Source organism: Mus caroli, chromosome 2 (assembly GCF_900094665.2).
Source record: "Mus caroli chromosome 2, CAROLI_EIJ_v1.1, whole genome shotgun sequence".
NCBI lineage: Eukaryota > Metazoa > Chordata > Mammalia > Rodentia > Muridae > Mus > Mus caroli.
The window spans coordinates 24,727,694-24,748,642 of record NC_034571.1 but is presented as its reverse complement, the minus strand read 5'-3'; the positions used below and the strand labels follow the sequence as shown (position 1 = coordinate 24,748,642).

At 44.4% G+C, this 20,949-nt stretch overlaps 1 protein-coding gene across 1 annotated transcript in view; it reads right to left on the bottom strand.

The window, feature by feature from the left end:
- Ddx31 (DEAD-box helicase 31) overlaps positions 1-20,949 on the bottom strand; it is a 64,675-nt gene that overhangs the window by 29,619 nt on the left and 14,107 nt on the right. The window contains exons 7-15 of the mRNA XM_021180170.1: positions 20,510-20,554; positions 19,113-19,154; positions 18,199-18,263; positions 16,528-16,647; positions 16,289-16,395; positions 15,302-15,510; positions 14,489-14,665; positions 11,523-11,582; positions 820-870 (exon numbers count right to left, since the gene is read on the bottom strand). Coding sequence (XP_021035829.1) covers positions 820-870; positions 11,523-11,582; positions 14,489-14,665; positions 15,302-15,510; positions 16,289-16,395; positions 16,528-16,647; positions 18,199-18,263; positions 19,113-19,154; positions 20,510-20,554 — 876 coding nt within the window. The remainder of the gene's footprint in view (positions 1-819; positions 871-11,522; positions 11,583-14,488; positions 14,666-15,301; positions 15,511-16,288; positions 16,396-16,527; positions 16,648-18,198; positions 18,264-19,112; positions 19,155-20,509; positions 20,555-20,949) is intronic.

Here is a 20,949-nt window from a genome sequence, read left to right as displayed (position 1 = left end):
AAGCCAGTCATTGTAAACTTGTCGATATTCACAGTATGAAACTTCCCATAATCAAATCAGAGTCTGCCTCTGGCACACTAAAATTACCCCTGACTTCCCATCTCCCACTGGTTCTGTGGCCAGCATTTCAGAGAGAGACACAATACTTCTAGTTCCAACATGATCACTTATGACTAGCAGATCAAGATCAGATTTTCCAGCCTGAGACAGGCAAGAAATGCCACAAAATGCGAATAAACCATGAGTCACGTAAACAGGGCACATATCCCCTGGCCCCTACAGACAGACTTAGAAATACCATTCTGCAGACTAATGAAAAGGAACAACAGCAACAACAAAAACCCAAAGAACAACAACAACAACAACAAAAAGCCAAACGAAACCCAGTGCTACCACCTTTACCCTCCGGCAAAGTGTCTAAGGCAGGGAGGTGTGTGTAAGATGCTGCCAGGACCTTAACTGCTCCCTGCAGGTCAATGTACACGGACATTGCTCTCAGGACAGCTGAGCCATCTCCTTCTGGACACAATGAGGCCTCCCAGGGGCCTGGGTGACTCCTGTTATTTTCCGACTCTGGAAACTTTGGTTTGTGACATGAATTAGTCTGGAAGCAGAAGAGCTATGCCCTCTCTTGAGAATGCCGTCCTGGCTGTTCTGCTGCAGTGCTGCAGAGGGGCTGGGCTAAGGAAAGATGTCAGAACTGTCGAGATGTGGCTGGCTGCTGCCTGGTTACCAGGGCAACACCCAAGAGGGCAATAACGATCATTCAATGCATCTTTTCATGCTCATATACTCACACCTCAGTGACTAGAAGATTACCTGAACAATCCAGGTGACTTGTGGGAGATCCAAGCCCCGAGACGCAACATCCTTTAAAACAAAGAGAATATGGTTTATGATTTAAAATTGAGTTTCTCTACTTTTTTTTTTTTGGAGACAAAATTACTGCTCTGTGGTTCTAGAACACTGTAACCCAGGCTGGCCTTGAATTTTCCTGCCTTGGTCTTATCAATGTGTGTTACTACTCCTGGCTGAATATCTGAAATTGTAACACTTAGTAATACAAATTCTGCAGACAGACAGACAGACAGACACACACACACCACAAGGCATACACTTAGGATTCTGAATACAACTTTAGATGGCTTAGGAGCCCACTGAATTTCATCTATCATTAAAATTCTGAATCAGGAGCTAGCAAGATGGCTCAGAGGGCCAAAGCTCCTAACATCAAGCTTGACCACCTGAATGTAATCCTTAAAACTTACATGGTAGAAATAGAGGACCAATTCCCACAGGCTGCCCTCTGACTTCCACACACGTACCAGGCAATGCAACCCACCCATACCCTATGCATAAATATAAAAAATTCAGACCTGGGCCGAGTTAGGCAAGATTCTTTTATAACTCATAACACAATGTGCAGGTCAGCCCAAGACCTTAGATTGCAGCTGACACTGTACCACGTAAGAGAATTCTGAAATCTTGGACAGCTTCGATGGTAAACACCTATAATCTCAACACTTGGGAGACTGCAGGGAAGAGGATCAGGAACTGAATCAGCTACACAGCAAGTGTGAGCCCAGCCTGGGCTATTAAGAGACCATGTTTAAAACACACAAACAACCCTCCCTCAAATAAAAGTAAAAAGCTATTTAAAATGTACCATGGACCACTATCCCTAGCCCTTCAATACCAGCAATGCCAAGAAACTAGCCACATAGCATGCTGTCATCCTTTTGGAACACCCCTCCTCAAGGCACTCACTTGTAAAAGCTATAGTATTTATTGAGGACCTTGCTTGTTGGGTTTAGTGCAGGAAGGATTAAGTAATTTCCAGTCACTTCTGGGAGTTAAGATGAGGATACATTCCAAACCTGCCCATCACTTCAAAGACTTGATTGGACAGCTAAGAAGTCATAAAAGGGTCAGAGATTTATTTTCCCTTTCAATTGGTCACCATCCAAAGAGCCAAAGTTCTCAGCTCTCTATCTGCCATTCTGGCAGACTAGATGGAAGCACCCAGTCTATAGTGGTAATATGTACTCAGCTTTCACATTTAAGTCGAGCAACCATAGCAAGAGTCCAGCATTCAGCATTTTACTTACGGCAACCTCACTTAATTGGGGGGGGGGGGTACATGCCACTGCACAAGTGTGGAAGTCAGAAGAAGGCCTGTGGCATTGGTTCTCGCCTCATACTACAGGATTCCTAGGACTACAATCATGTGGTCAGGCTTAATAGCAAGTTCCTTTATTTGTGGCACCATCTCACCAACCTGCCTTGCCTAATCTTAAAAACAGCTATCATCTCCATTTATCAGGATAAAAAAAAAAGGTTTGAAGCCTAGGATACAACTATGTGGTAACTTCAGGTGCAGCTTACTTCATTTCTTCTTGCCTCATTTGTCAACAGTATACTGTATTATGCAGGAGATGCTGGGTGCAGAACTCAACACTCTCACGGCAGGGAGTCTGGTGAGACTTGGAAAGCACATCTGCATTTGCCTCCTAGAAAGCAGCCTCACTTCCACAGAGATGCTGGCAAAAGGCAATACCAGGTAAGTAGAAGCTATTCCTTCAGCAGTGTCAATGAAGAAACAGACTGAACAAAAGATAGAAAAAGAAGAAAATTCCACTAACTTGGAGAGTTTCTAAGAAACTTTGTGTATGTGTAAAATGCTTTTGTGTAAGAAACATAAGCATACTTGTACACACACATATGTATATATATACATACATACATACATATACACACACGTATATGTATGTTGTATTGGCTAGTTTTGTGTCAACTTGACACAGCTGGAGTTATCACAGAGAAAGGAGCTTCAGTTGAGGAAATGCCTCCATGAGATACAACTGTCAGGCATTTTCTCAATTAGTGATCAAGGGGAAAGGCCCCTTGTGGGTGGGACCATCTCTGGGCTGGTAGTCTTGGTTCTATAAGAGAGCAGGCTGAGCAAGCCAGGGGAGGCAAGCCAGTAAAGAACATCCCTCCATGGCCTCTGCATCAGCTCCTGCTTTCTGACCTGCTTGAGTTCCAGTCCTGACTTCCTTTGGTGATGAACAGCAGTATGGAAGTGTAAGCCGAATAAACCCTTTCCTCCCCAACTTGCTTCTTGGTCATCATGTTTTGTCCAGGAATAGAAACCCTGACTAAGACATATATATATGTGTGTATATATATGTATATGTGTGTGTGTGTGTGTGTATATATATATATATATATATATATATATATATATATATTCTTCTTCTTCTTTTTTTTTTTTTAAATAATCACTGTTCTTTTTTTGGTACCTTCAGGGAGAGAAGACCAGGAGAAAGATTTGCCAAAGACACACAGTGGACACTAGAGTGTCTGGTGTGAAGGACGGTGATCAGCTCTTATGCAGTAGGAGTCAGGATGGTCTATGATACCTCTTGCTAAAAGCTAAAGCCTAGAAACCAAATCTCATCAACTGTCTAGAACCAATTATTAATTTGCAGAGATACAGGAGATTAGGAACATGCTAAACAACTCCAAAAAGGTGCACTTCAGAAGGAGAGCTTAAGAAAGTGAGAGCTTGAGGAGGTCAGCAGGTGCTGTGCGTGGCAGGCAGGCGGGATGCCCCAAACCCACACAGAACTAGGCACAGTGGTGCCTGCCTACGTGTCCAATGAGTCAATGGAGGCAGAAAAGTCCCTGGAAGCTCATGGGCCAGTCAGCACACACAGTGGGAAACAACCGAGGGAACTTGTCTCAAATAGGTAGGAGAGGGCTGACCAAAGTTGTCCTCTAACCCCATACATGGGCAAAGTCATGCCCACACTTGCACACTTATGCACACATACAGGAAAAGAAATAAGAAACAAATGATCTGATTTTCACAGCCAAAAAAACCTGGGGGTGAGGGTGGGAATATCAATGAGAAATAATAATAAAGAATTCATTAATTAGATGGATGAATACTCCAAAGGAGGCTCAAAACTGCCAACAGCTATGTGTGGTGGTTCACACCTATAATTCCACAATCCCGGTTTTCAGAGGCAGAGTCAGGATCGTGACACTGAGCTAAAATCCAGCCTCGTGTACATAGCAAGTTCCAGGCTAGCCAGGGCCACATGGTGAAAGCTTGTCTCACACAACAAAAAGTACCTGATTTCCAGACAGAGAAATTCAAGGTGGTTCTTACTTTTCTGTTTATATTTTCTTACGGTGTTTGCTTTGTTTTAAAGAATAGGTGTTATCATTTTCCCTGAAATTTTGATATAGAAAACATTCAACCTACAGAATAGTGAGTGTCCACCATCTCTTCTGTAGCACATCAGCTGCTAACCCTTAGCGCATTTGCTTTCTCCTTCCATCTGACAGACAAGGAGACACAGAGTTGAGTGAGCATGACACACATGCATACACAATCTTTAATTGTCTAAAGCCATGTGCAAATGTCGTGACATTTCAGTCTGCAATACTTTAGGAAGGGCTCCCACGTCAAACAGTTCTGTTCTACCAGCTTCCATATGCAACTCCAAGAGAATGAGAAACAGTTTTCTCATCAATACTCAGTGGCAAATTTCTCGACTCAAACTGAGATGACTTGTAAAAATGCTTTGCCTTCTAGTACAGAAATGAGCAATGAACACAGTCCTTGCTCAAGAGTTATAGACTTCCTTAATCTGGAATGGGGCCAATAGTGGTTTGAATGAAAATGGCCCTCCAAAAATTCAAAGGGAGTGGCATCATATTGGAGTTATGGCCTTGTTGGATGGAGGGGGACTTAGAGGTTTCAGAAGCTCAAGCCAGGCCCAGTGTCACTCACTCTCTTCTTACTGCCTAATTATCCAGATGTAGAACTCTCAGCTACTTCTCTGGCACCACGTCAGCCTGCATGCTGTCATGCTTCCTGACACAATGATAACATAGACTTAAACCTCTGAACAATAAGCCAGGCCCAGCTAAATGTTTTCCTTTGTAAGAGTTGCCATGGTCGTGGTGACTCTTCACAGCAGTAGAACCCTAACACAGCATCCCTGCTTTCCACTGACTTTTGAATTTTAATTTCTTTATGTGTGGGCCTGAATATATGTGCACACAGGTATAGTGGAGACAAGAAGAGGGTGTAGGATCCCCGGGAACTGGAGTTTTTACAGGTGGTTATGAATCACTGATGTGGGCACTAGGAACCAAACCCAGGTCCTCCCAGGTCCTGCAGAGCAGGTGCTCCTAATTGCTGAACCAGTTCCTTGTTTAGTTTTTTGATGCTGTCCCAAGAAACATCCCAAACTTCAGGTATTCCTATTTGCTTTCCACATGGTAAGGTTCAGGCAGGAGTCTGGCAGACATGGTATCTTTAGGGTGCTATGGATTATATATGGTTCCATGACATTAGGAGGCCTACGAGCTGAACACAGGAAACAATCATGGGAATAAGTGGTGCCTACCAATAAGGGACATAACTGGGAAGTCAGACTTAAAGTCATGGTAGTATCATTTCCCTAAACATTTCATCCAAGGATCTCAGTTCTATGGATATTCCTTGTCTGTATCAACTGCTACCCTGATGATACAAGGAATGACTAAATCTACCCGGTTTTCCTTAATTTCATTGCTGAGACATGTTGGGGTTAAAAACAGCTTCCCAAGGTAGTATTGGTGCATGCCTTTAAGCCCAGCATGTGGGAGACAGGCAGGTCGATCTCTGTAAATTCCCCGTCTACATAGGCTACACAGAATAACCCTGTCTCAGGGGAGAAAACCAGCTTCCCCTACCACCTTTTTTTTTTTTTTTTCCTTCCTTCCTTTTTTTCCAGAGACAGGGTTTCTCTGTGTAGCCCTGGCTGTCCTCGAACTCAGAAATCCGACTGCCTCTGCCTCCCGAGTGCTGGGATTAAAGGCGTGAGCCAAAGCGCCCGGCTCCCTACCACCTTTTTAAAGTAAGGATTTTATCAGTGTATAGGCTCAGGCCTTTACTACAAACACTTGAGAGATAAGAGGCAGGCAGATCTCTATGAGTTTGAAGCCAGCTTGGTTTAGAACAGCAAGTTTCAGGCCAGTGAGGGTTACATAATGAAACTCTGTACAAAAAAAAAAGTCAAAACAATGACTAAAAGTAAGAATGTAGATAGACAAACAAATCTCTCCTAAGTTTCTGTAAAAAGCAAGATAGGACTGAACAAGAGGCCTGAGCAGGATGGGGCTGCACTGCTAAGTGTGTATGCAGAAGCTAATGCCATCAGCCCAACATCCTTCAAGTGCCTGAAGCTGGTGCTGTGGAGAAATGGTTCAGAAAGCAGTCTAGAATGTTCTCTCCCAACAGGGAGCAGGCGAAGCTCTCAGTAGAACCTACTGCTAATGTTTGGGAAGACTGATGGTTCTTCATTCTGCTAAGTGGTTTTCAGTGCTCTGTTGTGAGGAAACAAAGAAGGTGTGTGTGCTCTTGAGCTTTACAGACAGGCTTGGTGAAAAGCTCAATGCTTTGCTGCCTGGGATAGACAGAGATAACTACAGCAGCATCCAGATGAAACTGAGGTTGGAAAGGCCATGTCTGGCTCTCACACGTTCCACCCCACATAGCAAGCTTAGTAAATGCAACAAGGAGAGACATTAAATTCTACAATAGGACTGAAGATACAGCCTAGTGGTGCAGCACTTACCTGGTGTGTGTGAGGCCTTGAGTGAGCTTCCCTGCACTACAGAACAACCCAAACCAACAGTTGATATGGTGACACTTACTGAACCCAAATGGTGCTGAAGGACACATGCAGCCCTAGGCGCTGGTATGACAATTTTCTCATCTACCACTTCGGCTTCAGCCAGCTATCTACCCTGTCTCTGGCAGCCTTGCTATGGAGCTCAGGCTGATCCTGAACTCCATTCCTCCCATCTCAGCCTCTCAAGTGAAGGCTGTTGCCATGTGCCACCTCAGGCCGTTTCTTTTGTTGGGTAGAGCTTGAGAATAGCCAGGCACTTTTCACCTATGTTTAATCCATACACTTTCTGCATCCCCTGCCCAGGCACCAGAGGTAGAGGGAAGGATATCAGACCTGGTCCACACCAGGGAGGACTGGTACCAGTATGGCAGCAGTAGGAGCCAGCCAGCCTGGAGAGGCCAGTCAGCCCACAGGACCAAGGCACCTACCTGTACTGTGGCTAAGACCTGCCTTGTTAATAAAGGACAAAAGAGAACCACCCTAGAGCTGTAACCCAAGTGTACTGCTTCATAATGAAGAAATGGTGGCAAGTGTAACTCCTCTTCACCACTTCGTGCTTGGCCCTGGACAGGTACCAGAGACAAACCAACAATGGCCCCATCTTCCAGGAAGGTGTTAGCTACCTACACTACGTCAACAGAAAATTGACTTGCTGGAAAGCCTTCAGTTCTGTCCTCTCAGTTCTCAGAACTTAAGCCTAATCACAGCCTCATTTCATTCCTTTAACCTAATTAGGGCAAAAGAATCACTAAAGTCAGCTCTGAAAGACATTCACCAATGAAGCCTTGAAGGCCCTGGGCTCGACAACTGGCAGCCTCCATGAGACCCAGGAGTACAGATGGAAGGCAGCTTGCTCAGGTGCCAGCCTGTCAGTTGGATTAAAATGACTCATTTATTTACCCAAGAACCTCACAAAGTGCTTTTACTAACAGGGAGAGGGGGCCTGCCATCTCTCTGAGAGGGGACGCATAGACTCGCCTCTGACGCCTTCCTGGCCTGCCAAAAGTCATTATTGCCATGTGTGGAAAGCCATCAGCAGGGTACAGGCCCCTGTTGTCCGGGTGACAGATTGGGCTGCGTAATCAGAGGAGGAAGGGGAGAGTGCAGAAGCTGTCAGAGGCAAGAGATCTTGGCTGGAGTCGCCAAAAAACTGGCAACATGAGTTAGCGTGACTGAGTAAACAGCAAACAGTCTCCAAATGAGCCTTCCATTAGCAGAGAAGAAACGCAGCATTAAGGATAAACTTCCCTGAAAAGCACAACCGGAGAAGCATAAGAACTACACTCATGCAGGCACTGAACCCAGTCTCGGGACACGTACAGTCCTTGCTCCTTTGTCTCTTGGCTGCTGGCACAGTAAATTCCCTAGGAGGAGAGGAAATTAAGAACTGCAGACCACAGTGTATTTTGGTCAGAGAAAACAAAGCAAAAGCAATGAGCCAGTGCAGGGGCAGCACAGCTGACTCACTTGTATCTTTTAAGCAGACACCTACCTACCTGGTAGACATCTATGGGCCATCCATCCTAGCTGTTTTTAACCAACAGACTCAGGAATCGGAAGCACTGCATCCCACTCATCCAGGGGTAACCAAGGAGAACAAACACGCCAGGAAAAACCAAGGTGCCCACCTTAAAACCAGAGGGGACTCTGGAATTTCATTTTGTGGTGACCCAGTGGCATTTCCCTGCATGGAACTAAGGACAGTACCTCCTTCTGCCTTGGCTCTGGGCAATTCATAACAACAAACAGGCAGAAAAAAATGCTCTGAGCTCAAAATCCCAAGCCTAATTCCTTTGATTTCTTAATCCTATTTTAAACAAACAAACAAGCAAACAAACAAAAAACCAGGCCTTTAAGTTTCAAGGTCCTGTCTTGTCCTTACTCTGCCTCATTCATGTTTTTGAGACAGGGTGTTCTGAGGTCTAGGTTTGGATCTTCCTCTTCTGCTTTCCCAATCCTGGGATTACAGGGAGGTGATGATCAATCCATCATCCATCCCTCCTCAGTGAAGAGTTCTCTTGTACATAGCAAGCTTCTGTCCCAACTATCCTTTAGTTCTACGTGCCCATCCCCTTACCACAGCCCTAGCTTATCAAAGAGTCAGTCTACAAGAGCCCTAATACATATCTGGTCCTGGGAAACCTCCTGAAATTACAAAGGTCCTAGTTTGTAAGACGAGTACAATTAAGAGGAACACACATCTTACATACTCTTAACTGTTACTAGCAGGAAGAAAAAATGAAGTAGAGAAGTTTGCAAACAGTAAGGAACACTGTGTAGTTATACAAAGTCTGCATATTTTCATAAAGGCGTCCACCCAGGCTTCCCTAGCCGTATTAAAAGAATCTAGGGTGGTTAGTTAAAGGTAAAAGGCTTGGTATAAAGGGGAAAATCCCCACACCATTAACAACATGATTTATCAAGAGAAACCAGCTCTCCATCTGCCTCATGCTGACATGGTCCTCATTCCTCATTAAGACCACGGAGTCTCCTGGAGTGTTCAGATAGCCTGGCAAGCAACAGGCTGCTTATAAGGAGTCCGAGTGACATTATCTCCCCAACCCGAGCATCATCTATCCCAGTATGGCTCTCATACTATGGCTCACAGACACAGTACAGAGAGAAAGCAAATGTAACAGTAGCAGCAGAGACACAAAGGGACACAGAACCTTGCACCATGGAACCTGAGCTGCACCTTGGCTCAGAGGCGAGTCCTACTCAGTTTCGTAGTCTCTGCAGCACTGAGAAAAGTTGAGACCACAGTATTCATGCTGGAATCAATCTGAACAAGCCAAGCACCACGACCAAGAGTTCAGGAAATTAGATGTGGGCAGGAGCTGAAGGATCTGTGCTTTTGCCACGACAATGGCTAGCTGACATCAACTGCCTGCAGGTAGCAGTCAGATACAACAGGAAATGAGAACATGCTTTTGATCCCAGCAAGATTTACTTCAGAAAATGTGATCTTTTCCTTCATGTAGGGCTTCTAAAACACTCAGCTTCAGATACCTGGACTTTCTGAAATGTAAAGATCCTCAGTGTCTGTAAAGCATATTTTTTACATACAGGGGATCTCCAAACCAAACCAAACCAAACCACATGGTAAATCTAGGACATTCAGACTCCTAACTCCCATTCTAGCATAAAGGTTCTTACTACTCTGTGTTTCAACAGAGAAAATGTTTAAGTTGACTTTTCAGAACTTATTCTTCATAAGCAAGTACATTAAACCACGCCTCTGTCTTTTAAAAACAGGTCTCACTAATCAGTCTTGGAGGCCTATCTACCCAACTCAGCTCCTGCATAAATACCATGGGGCCTGCTATGCTCCTCTCTGTGTTGTCACTGGGATAGAACTGAAAATAAACAGCCCTGTCTTCTTGGAGCTTAGGCTCCTGCACATAACATCTGGAAAGGTGTGCACATCAGAGACATAGTACACAACACGTGCCTAGTGAAAAGGAACTGGAGTTCTAGGTGGGAGCTGGCCAGTCTATTCTAGGTGGAAAGAGGAGTGCAAACAAGTGCAGTGAGAGCTCCAGAACATTCCCATTGGGGGAAGGGCTACTGGACATTTCCTTACTAAATACCATATTTGAATTTAATCTTTGCTTCAGAAAAGTTATTTGCTCTGACATAGGTCTCCTTGGGAGGCAAGTATTTAAGGGAAAATAAACAATGTGTATAGGTCTCAAGAAATATGTGTTGGTCACTTTGCCATAAACATAAAAAAATGGCATTGGGGTGAGGTTTCTGGGTAGGTCTTATAGTAGATGGAAGGGTGTGCGCATGCACACGCACACTCGAGAAGCTGGCCTTACCCACAAACTGTTTCTGAAGGAAGACAGACTCTATTACTTTTGAACTAAACATGGGGTAGGAGTTCCTTAAAAAGTAACTATAGTAAATAAGGCATTCAAATAGCTAAATGTCACTGTTTCTACCCAGCACTGGCTTGCAAGACTTCCTAAGTTCACGGTACAGTTACCTTACTATCTTATCTAAACAGAGTTTCTCTAATAGCCATTTGTGAGTTATATCACTCAAATAGCACAGGAGAAGGGGCGGGAATAAGTAACAGCTAAGGAACACTGGATCCCTAGGGAGGTGGGGAATATGTAAGGCATGTGTTTTCAATCTCCAAACAGCACTGGAGATGCACAGTACAAAGGTGAGTGAGGTATATGCTGGAGGCCACAAGACAGCACTGCAGACTGAGGCAAATGAACTGGCCTGAAGCTCCTAAGACAATGATAGTTTTAAAGTAGAGCAGACAGAACCCATCCCAGTGCCACAGTGATAATCTCAGAAAAGAGCAGATAGAACCTGCCAAGCGCTGAGACTTTTCCTTAAGAAGGTGAGCAAGTACAGGCACCTTGTTGTGCAAAGACTTTCTCAGCTCCAATTACTCCCGATTGCTGTAATTTACAAGTTTTTGGTTGATAAATTCACACCTTTTCAGACTAACAGCTGCCACTATTAGTGAGCAAATCACCAAGTCTTCTCAACAGTGGCAGCCAGTACCATGTGGCACAGCCAGGTGGCAATCCAGAGGTGCAGAGAAACCATATTCACCAAGAGGCCCAAGTGTGCCAACTATCCAGGAGGTTGAACACAGGACAAACTGTCAGAGGATCAGAAGTCACAGCTACCTCTGGGCGCGGTGGCACACACCTTAAATCGCAGCAGCTAGAGGGCAGAGGCAGGAGGATCTCTGTGTGGCCAGCCAGGACTACAGGGAAGACCCTGTCTTAAATAACAGCAACAAAATACTTACTGCCACTGTAGTCACAGGACTCAACCCTGACAGAGTGGAGTGATACTTACTGTGCAGAGTAAGACTCCTGTTTCAGAATGGGAGAACTCATGAAACACAGATGTTCTTTCCTGCAGAAACAGGAAAAGCCAGAGAAACTTTTGAGATAAATGCTAGCAAGGCAGGTTTAAACATAATGTTTCAAAATTTTATTTGAGATAAATGCTAGCAAGGCAAGTTTAAACACAACGTTTCAAATTTTATTTGTTCTAACTTTTTTTCTGGTATAGAAAGGTTTAGGTCTTTGAAGCCCAAAGAGGTTCAGCAGCAAAGAGGAAGGAAGTGGTTTCTTCACATCTCATGAGATGTACTTGTATGACTGAACCTGAGACCAGGTAAAGCAACAGAGCCTTGCGAGCAGCACATTTCAATAAGCCAGTATCAATGTAATTCATCCCTAAATACCAGCACCAGCAAAGAAGTAACCCATTTAAAATATTATTAAAGAAATATTAGTTGGAGAGCCTAAAAATTTCCCTAATTGTGTCTAGTTTTTAAATCTAAAAATTATGCAACCCTAAGTGAATAAACTAAGTACACAAATCATTCACTGTTAGTACATCATGTTAATGTCTACCTGTCTGCCTGTCTGTCTGTCTAGAGGCAGGGTCTCTCTGTATAGCCCAGGCCATCTTGGAACTCAGTCTATAGACTAGACTATCCATAAACTCAGAGATCCATCTGCCTCTGCCTTCTGTGTGCTGGGATTAAAGCTGTTCACCAGTACTGCCTTTTAAGCTCCTTTTTTATGCCCACGTAGTTACAAACACAATGCCTCACTGTAATGTGCCTTAATCATATACCAGTCAAACATAAGCATCTCTGCCAATAAAAACCCTAATACCACAACATCTCATGGAGCTCAATAAGGCTTAGCCAATCAGCTGGAACATTACTGCATGACCAGTGTTTTGTCACTAGGTGAGCTTCTCTTTAAAAAAGTCTCTGTACTAACCAACAGCTCCTTTAGTTAGATTTTTAACAAGAGATCTGTGGTGGTGAAGGGGAGTGAATCATGAACTCTTGAGTGCATACCGATCGGCCTAGATCAAGGTGAAGCATATACCTGAGATCTGGCTTTATCTACCTGTTGTCAACAGATAAATAAAATGTCTGAAAGGATGTCTCCCTGTAGGCACTGGCACGGTCCCAAGTACTATGGTGAACAGCTCTAGTCATTTGTGGGTGTGTACTCTGTCCTACGGCAGCTGCAAGCACACCTCACTCAGGGCATCAAGGGACACAACAGCAGCCAACCTTCCCCAGGGGCTATTCAAGTCTTAATGTAAGTACTCCTACTTAAGAAACTCACTGGCTAAGCTGATACATTTTTTGGGACAGGGTGGGGGTAGGGTTGTCACAGAAGCCTTCTATGACGTTCTCTTAACTCTGCAAAAGTAGATTCCTACCCTTCACAGTCAGTGGGAGCATGGATCATGGCCATTCACATGGCCTCCAGCATTAGCATGTGTCACAGACCCCAGCATGCTCTCTGGTGCCAGCACAGGCCAGGGACATCAACATGGCTTCAGGTGATAGCACAGACCACTGACATCCACCTAGCTTTTGGTGGGCCACAGATAGCAACATGGCCTTCTTTGGGGAGGAGGGCTATATTCTTTTTGTTTGTTTGTTTGTTTGTTTTTCGAGACAGGGTTTCTGTGTAGCCCTGGCTATCCTGGAACTCACTCTGTAGACCAGGCTGTCCTGAAACTCAGAAATCTGCCTGCCCCTGCCTCCCAAGTGCTGGGATTAAAGGCGTGTGCCACCACCGCCCGGCAAGGGTTATATTCTTATCTCAAGTCAGAGAGCCAGAAGACAAGCAGTCTGTCCCAGAAGGCATACCATGTAGGACTTACTACATCACATATGAGATGGACAGTCTAATATCATTTAACTATCTACTAAAACCCCTTCAGTCTTTTAGGTCCATAAGCTCCCCATTGTCCTCAGTCACCTCCCAAGAAATGGCTCTGGGAAACAAGGGCCCAAAGAATTAAAAACCAAGTTTAAAACAAACCCCTAAACCACACATGGTACTCAAGAAAAAAACCAACTGACTCAACCAACTGGGGAGCTGAAAGCATAATAGGAATCTTACAAAGGCCGGAATATTCTGTGACTTCTATATAACTAGTGGCAAAGAAGCTGAGTCCATGAGTGACCTTCAACAAGGTCACTTGTAGGCTCCACTTAAAACAAAACCATAAGGGAACAGATCTGCTTCTCAATCACCTCAAACCTGTGGATCTCTTTTAGCTCTCAACATAACAAGGCTACCCTAACTTGCAACTTTCTCATTTTCTAAGATGCCTGGAAAACTCGTCACAAGATGGCTTCTGCTTCAAGCTATGCACTGTCTTACGAGGGAGGTATCCCTCCCAGCTCCCTAGCATGGCCTGGCTAAGAGCCTAGGAGTGAGGCTTACATGGGACATCTAAATGCAGGGAAGGGTGTTCTTCTTCAGAAAGCTCACTCTGCAGAGAAACAACAGGGACCATAGGCTTTTGGTGTGCAGTACCCTCTCCCAGCCCCAAGTGCTCAGAGTGTAACGCTGTGTCTTGTTGACAATGACAGCCGCCGTGCTCAGCAGTACCATATGGGATCCACAATTTAGCTCCATTAATGCTCTTAATTTGAAGACATCAAGCCCTAATTACACACTGGGTACTAAAAAGGCAAAAGCCTTCCCTGGTGCCAGCTACTTAGTGCTACTCAGTTGCCGTAACAGCTGGCTCAAGTAGACGCAGGCCAAGCAGGCCTGTGAGCTCTCTCAGGTGGAAGAGGCAACTCCAGAGAAGGAGCCCAAGGAACAATGAGCTCCCTCACCTCATCCGCCAGCAGCTCCCTGCTTTTGGCTGTGGTTTTTTTCTTTTTTTTTTGTCCTGGGCCAAGAAAGCCTGAAAAGGACATAAGTGCACTAGGACTCTCTAGTTACCAGGTTCATGGCATGGGGGGTGGGGAAGAGCGGGCTCACCTCCTGCTCCATGTTGCCATGTAGCCGAAGGAATTTCAGTGGCCAGGAGGCAGATGGCAGATGCTCTGCTGTAGGGGTCCCTGAGTGGCAAAGCAGGGTGTGAAGGAAGAGGCTGTAGTGGAACTCCACCAATTCACAACTGGAGAAAAAGACAATCATCTTCTGGTTCTTCTCAAACTACACAAACACAAGCGGAAAGCAGGCACATGGCCGTAAGCACAGACGCCCTCAAAAGGAGCAGCATGTCTGCCTCTAAGGTACAGGTACAGGCTGGCCCTGATGTGGAAATACGGAGACACAGCTTTTAATTATTAAAAAATACCAACATTGATATTCTACCCTACAAAGATGACAGAAAGGAAAATGACAAGAGCTCCAAGCTTAAAAAGAAACAAATGTCTTTTAGGATGAGCTAGTCCATGCACGTTGGCCTTTCACCATCAGTGACCCAGGCCACGGCCCCAGTGTGCAGTGACTCCTAAAGCCATTATCTCACATCCCAGAGTCACCCCATGAATCTGGGAAGCAAATACACTAGGTGTAGGAGAGTGTGCGAAACACCTCACACCTGAATCCTGTTATCTGTGACATTCCCCCAATGTTAGCCCCCAAAAGGCAGATTTTGGGTTCTTTACCACTGTTCTGGGATTCATAATCATGCATGCACGCAGGCACTCGCTTACCCATGCACTCAGAACAGACTTAACAGCTCCTTCCTTTCTTGTCTTGGTCCCTTAGCACAAAGCTGTGCTTACCCGGCACAAACGAAAATCTACTTCCTAAGATGGGTCCAGATCTAAGCCACACTCCTACCTTGCACTTTTGCAGGATGAAGGCTGCAAGGCAGACAAGACGTAGCTTGCTGGGAACCAACACCACATGCTGGTCGAGACTCTCTGGTATGGCAAAGCTGCTGAGCTGGATCCTAGCAACTTCCTTAGGATTGGGCTGGTTGCAGTTTTTGTCCAGGACAGAGATACTGACTGGATTGTGCAAACTGATATCAACTAGCCGTGTTACACCTTAGATACAATGAGAAGGACAAAAAAGGGTGGTCACATATACACCTCCAGAACACATGCTTTTTAGGAAAAGTCCAACACTGATCTGTCCTCTTGCCACAGCCCAATGCCCACAATTTCTAGCATTTCTATGTTCTCATCAGGTTGTCTGCACCTCACTGTACCAAAGGTTCTCTGCTCACCACAGAAAACTCACATCAAAAGAGTTTTATAGACTTCTTGGCCAAAGGCCTTCTCAGAATCTTTACTGAACTCATGATAACCATAACCCAAAAGACTGAGGTCATAAAACAATTCTCAAATTTATCTGACCACAGACTCTCTTTTGTGAAGATTCTCTCTCGAGTAATGTTCCTCAGTAATCCTTTAAAAGTCACACAAATGGCACAGAGCTCGTGTTACCTTACTGTGGTCTAGATAATCAACTAAACCACACATGGCCAGGAAAGCCCTGGCAGAACTGGTGAAGTACTTTTGTTTTCTAAGCCTGGTTTTCAAGCCATCTGCAAAACAATTAAGAATCTCTTGCTATGGTAGAGGAGTCAGAATGTGGACTCTTAATGAAAACTGCGACGACAACATTAAAACTAATGCTAAGGAGAGGGCAAAGCCACGGCAAGTGCTGGCTGGCGGTCGGCCTTTCATGCACCCTAGTGTGTGTGCCAGACTACGGGGGTTCACAGGACCCCCTGGGTATGCAGGACAGTGAGGAAAAGCTGTTCCTTCTCCCTAAGAGGGGTACCCCACTGCCTCAGTCCATAGCTACTTCTCAACTCACCTTCTGTGAGTGTCGCTGACAGGAGGACATTCTGCCGTGTCTGACACTCAGCATTTACAGCATTCAGAATCACTGTGAGGTCCTTCTCAAAACCCAAATCCAAGATCCTGAAAGTTTAAGAGAAGGACTTCACCTGGCGTAAAGAGGAAATCTGATACTACCAGGCCGCAGGTCTGTCCTGGAGATGGCAGGACAAACAGTCCCCTTTTCACTTTCCCTGCTTTCTAGACTAAGCTCACCTGTCTGCTTCATCCACAATCAGCCACCGTATTCGGTTAAAGTGAAGGTTCTTTGTGGATTTTATATGATCCACTAGACGGCCAGGAGTGGAGATAAGGATATTTATGCCTTTTCGGAGTCTGTTTAAATCATATATCATAAAAGAAAGTATGTTAAACAGCATAGCAACAAAAACCACAAGAAACATGCAAAGGAGACAGTCATTTTTTGTCCAGCACAATGGCCACAGCCTCAAATCAAAAGGACAAACACATGAGATTTCACTGTTTTGTGTGTAGAACTGCTAAGATGTGAAGATATATGGAATCATAACTCTTACTTTGGAAGGAGTTAAGCATATAACCCAATGCTTTCTATGTGATTCACGGATTCATTCTAGAACATTCTGGATAGAAGGACATCTAGCCATTCCATTTCTTCTTTTTAAATATCAATTCCTACCCCAAGATAGGTTTTTTTGTGTAGCCTTGGCTGTCCTGAAACTCCCTCTGTAGACCAGGCTGGCCACAAACTCACAGAGATCTATCTGCCTCTGTCTTCTGAGTGCTGGGATTAAAGGCATGCATCTCCATTGCCTGGCAAAAGATCTACTTTTAAAAAGATTTATATATACTATAATTTTTATGTATATGTGTCAATGTGAGTATAAGCCACATGAGCCCCTCCAAACTAGCATATTCTTCAGGCCTTCAAAAAAAATCTTTAATTTTCTTATTTTCCAAACAACCACAGTCCCATTATTCTATAGAGGGAGATAGAACACAATTTTGCTGGGATAGGTTCTCTTGTTTTCATTCAAGTGGAGCAACATGCCTATGCTCTGGCAAGGGAATAAAGTATGTATAATCACACATGCACCTCTGCATGGAGGATCTATGACAATTTTTGTCACTTCTAGTAAGAAATTATAGTGCAGTGGCTGAAGTTCCCACAACAATCCTAAGCTATGAGGTATCCTTGCAAGGGGAAGCCTACACAGGGACACAAAAAAATGCAGGAGTGGGACCTGGACCTGGACCTGGACCTACTGCTGCTGTTACAGCTGAATTTAACCTGGCCAATGTTTTTAAGTGATAAGCTTTACGTTCACTCTCAAGTTGTAGATGACTCAAAGAACTGTGTCACCACTGAAGTGCCATTTACCTACCTGTCTGACAATTTTTAATGACAAGCTCTAATGCAGAGTTGGAAATCAATACACTAAGAACTTGCTAAACATAAGGAAGTTATCATCCTGTTTTGTTGTTGCTGTTATTAATTTTGAATAGTGTCTTATGTAGTCCAGGCTAGTCTTGAACTCAGTATATAGCTAAGGCTAGGCTTGAAACCCCTCCCAAGTGCTGCCCTGTTTTTAAATATCTAAACAGCAAAACCACAAACTCCCATTATACACCAAAAGGAGTCACATGAAGGGGTGTGTACCAAACAAGAGGCCTGTGGGGCACCCAGTGGGTGGGTTTAGCAAGTCACAGTACAGTCACTAGCCACATGAAAGGAATCTGTGACAATAAGCACTGTCTAGAGGTGACTGCTGACCTGGTCTGTCTCTATATGGGGGACCAAGAGGCATAGTAGCAGAGGAGGCTCTCTCACATGTTGAAGAACCAAGTGTTACTGGACAAGACAAGGCAGACTCCAAGAGTTAAACAAACAAACCGACTTCCTCCTACCTAGCTTTTTCCGATTTTCTCTTCTCTCCGCCCATCAACACTCCAGGAACAATCCAGGTGAATGGCTATATAAAAATACCAGACCACAATCAACATGAAGCCACTTCCCTAGAAGCAGAGCTAATCCTAAATTCCTAGCTAAAGCCAATGGGCAGCAGGGAATACTAAGTGTCTCCAGTATGCGGGGAGCTTCTGTGCAGATGCAATCAGGTGGCTCCGAAGCACCACCTACAGTTATTACCTGCAGTCTAGGTCAGAGCTATACAACAGGACAAGACAAATGTGAGCTTGTAAACCGATCCAAGTAGCTAGCTCCCCTGTTTTTCCTCATGGTGTCCAAATAAAAATTATTTCAGTTACGTTCACTGCCTTGCAGGTAGGGTGGGGGATAAAAACCTAAGCAACACACTTCCCACTTACTGCTAGGCCACAGAAAGGAGAAATAAATTCCTGGTCAACCTTTGCAGGTGCTGAACTTTGGCTCTGCTATCTTCTCTTCCAAACCCCCTTAAAAGTTCTTAATGCTTTCCGCTGGTTTTCCGAGGACTGCACATTCAAGTCACTGCACGTGGCTTACTACGAATCAGGGGGAGCTAACACTAACACTTAACTGCTAGCAACTACCAGCAAGAGTTATTACCTTGCAGCGGTGGCAAATGCCTTTAATCCCAGTACTCAGGAGACAGAAGCAGATCGAAGAGTTCCAGGATAGCCTGCTCTACATAATGACTTCCAGGACAGCAAAGACTACATAGAGAAACCCTGTCTCAAAAAACCAAAAAGGTCTGCCAGTAAAACCTACAAACTGCTCTTGGGGAGACCAGAGCCACTCCCACTTTCCTAACAACACAGACATGGCTCTTCCCCTCACAACGTCAGCCAAGAGGGCAGCACTGGCACACGGCTTGTCTTACCTTAAGTAGCTTCTGAACAGTGTCAAAGCTTTGCAGAGCCAACTGTAAGTATGAAGAAGATGAAGACAGTGAGCAGGGTCCCTTGAAAAGACCATCCAAACGGATCAGGGTGCAACCCTGGACCGCAGGCTTAGGACAGGTAATCCTATATAGAGAATCTCCCCTGAAAATACCTTCTTAGACTGGCTTGGAATTTGTCAGCTTAGGAAATGAGGGTTAGACATACAAAAAGTAGTGTTCTGTGCTCCCTCTGCTGGCTCAGATTCCTAAAGTGTCACCCAGAGAAGTCCAGTAAAAGGCTGGAAGAAAATGAAACGAAGTCAACCTGGTCTTAGCTCTCCACAGAAAGAAAAATAATGGGCATTAAAGGAAAAATATAACAGTGGCCTGACAGGCACTTGGGGAACTTGGCTGTGTCCTAAGATGCACATGGTCACTCCTAAGTTTACAAAAAAAAAGCCCAGTGGATATAGGAATAGTGAAATTGATCTAGGTGGCAACCACTAAACACCATCAAAACAGCCCTACAGAATTGTGTCCATGGTTACGTGCTGTGCCTACAATCTTTAACATTCGAGGGAAGTGACAGGTTTGCTGTTGTAAATATTTCAATGTGCCTCCCTGCCTGTGCTCCTCCCTGGACAAAACAGAGACAGGGTGGAGAGAACAGACTGTATGAAACGCTGACCAGAGGGGCTGGAGAGAGCTCAGCAGTCAAGAGCACTGTCTGTTCTTGTAGAGGACACAGGTTCAGTTCCCAGCACTCACATGGAAACTCACAACTGTTTCTAACTTCAGTTCCAGGAATCTGACACCCTCTTCCTGTCTCCATGGACAGTGTACATATATGGTTCACAGACATACACGTAGGCAAAACACTCAAACACATAAAATAAAAATAAATCTTAAAAGAAAACAAAGTCAGAAACAAAGAAAGAAAGCAAAGCTATCTGGAAATTTCCATTTCCCTGAAGGTTCTTTGCAGACACATCACCCAGCTCTGACAGAAGCAATCTCTCCTTCACTCGCGTGAAGAGGAGTCCAATTTAACACAGCTTCACTTAACAGCAAGGTTCATCTTTAGATCCACATGTTTCCAGTCACTTTCTTTAAAATACTTGAAGCAGAAAAATGCAATTCTTCTAATTCATTTTGAAGGACTAGCAATCTAAGTATTATTAGAGTTTTATTAGACAATGAAGAAATGTTTTCTCATACCTAGCCTATGATTTTCAAAGAGCACTTAACAAAAATCAGCAGGATGGTTCTTAAGAAGGCATGTTAAGGAAAGAGGGTGCAGTGATTTGTTCGCAGGGAAGAAGTAGAGAAAGTGCTTCCAGTCAACAGGCCATCACCTACAGTGCACACAAACTTTACACTACAGGCATGCTGCTTACCTCTCTGGTGGGCACTAGGACCAAAGCATAGGGTCCATCACTGCGCTGTTGACAGAAAAAGAAATGCCAATGAGTAGACAGGCAGGTACAGGCTGAGGTAGGAGAGTCAGAAGGTTTTTAGTTTGAGGCAAGCTTGAGCTATATGAGAGACTGTCTTTAAAAAGAATTATAAAGTAAATCCCACGAGGACAGATGGGAGTTCAGACTGAGATAGATAAAATTTATGGGTTGTCAGCTAAAACCTTCTGAAGCTTTTCTATGGAAGAAAGAGAGGAGATGAGAATGGCCACTACACCTATGATGACAAACTATGGTCCCAACAGTCCTGCCCATTCAACCAAACAGGATGAAAAACTGGAAACTGGAAGACAAAATTACAATCACAAGGATATGATGTCATTTTATCTTAGATGGGGGAAACTATAACAGAATCAATAAGG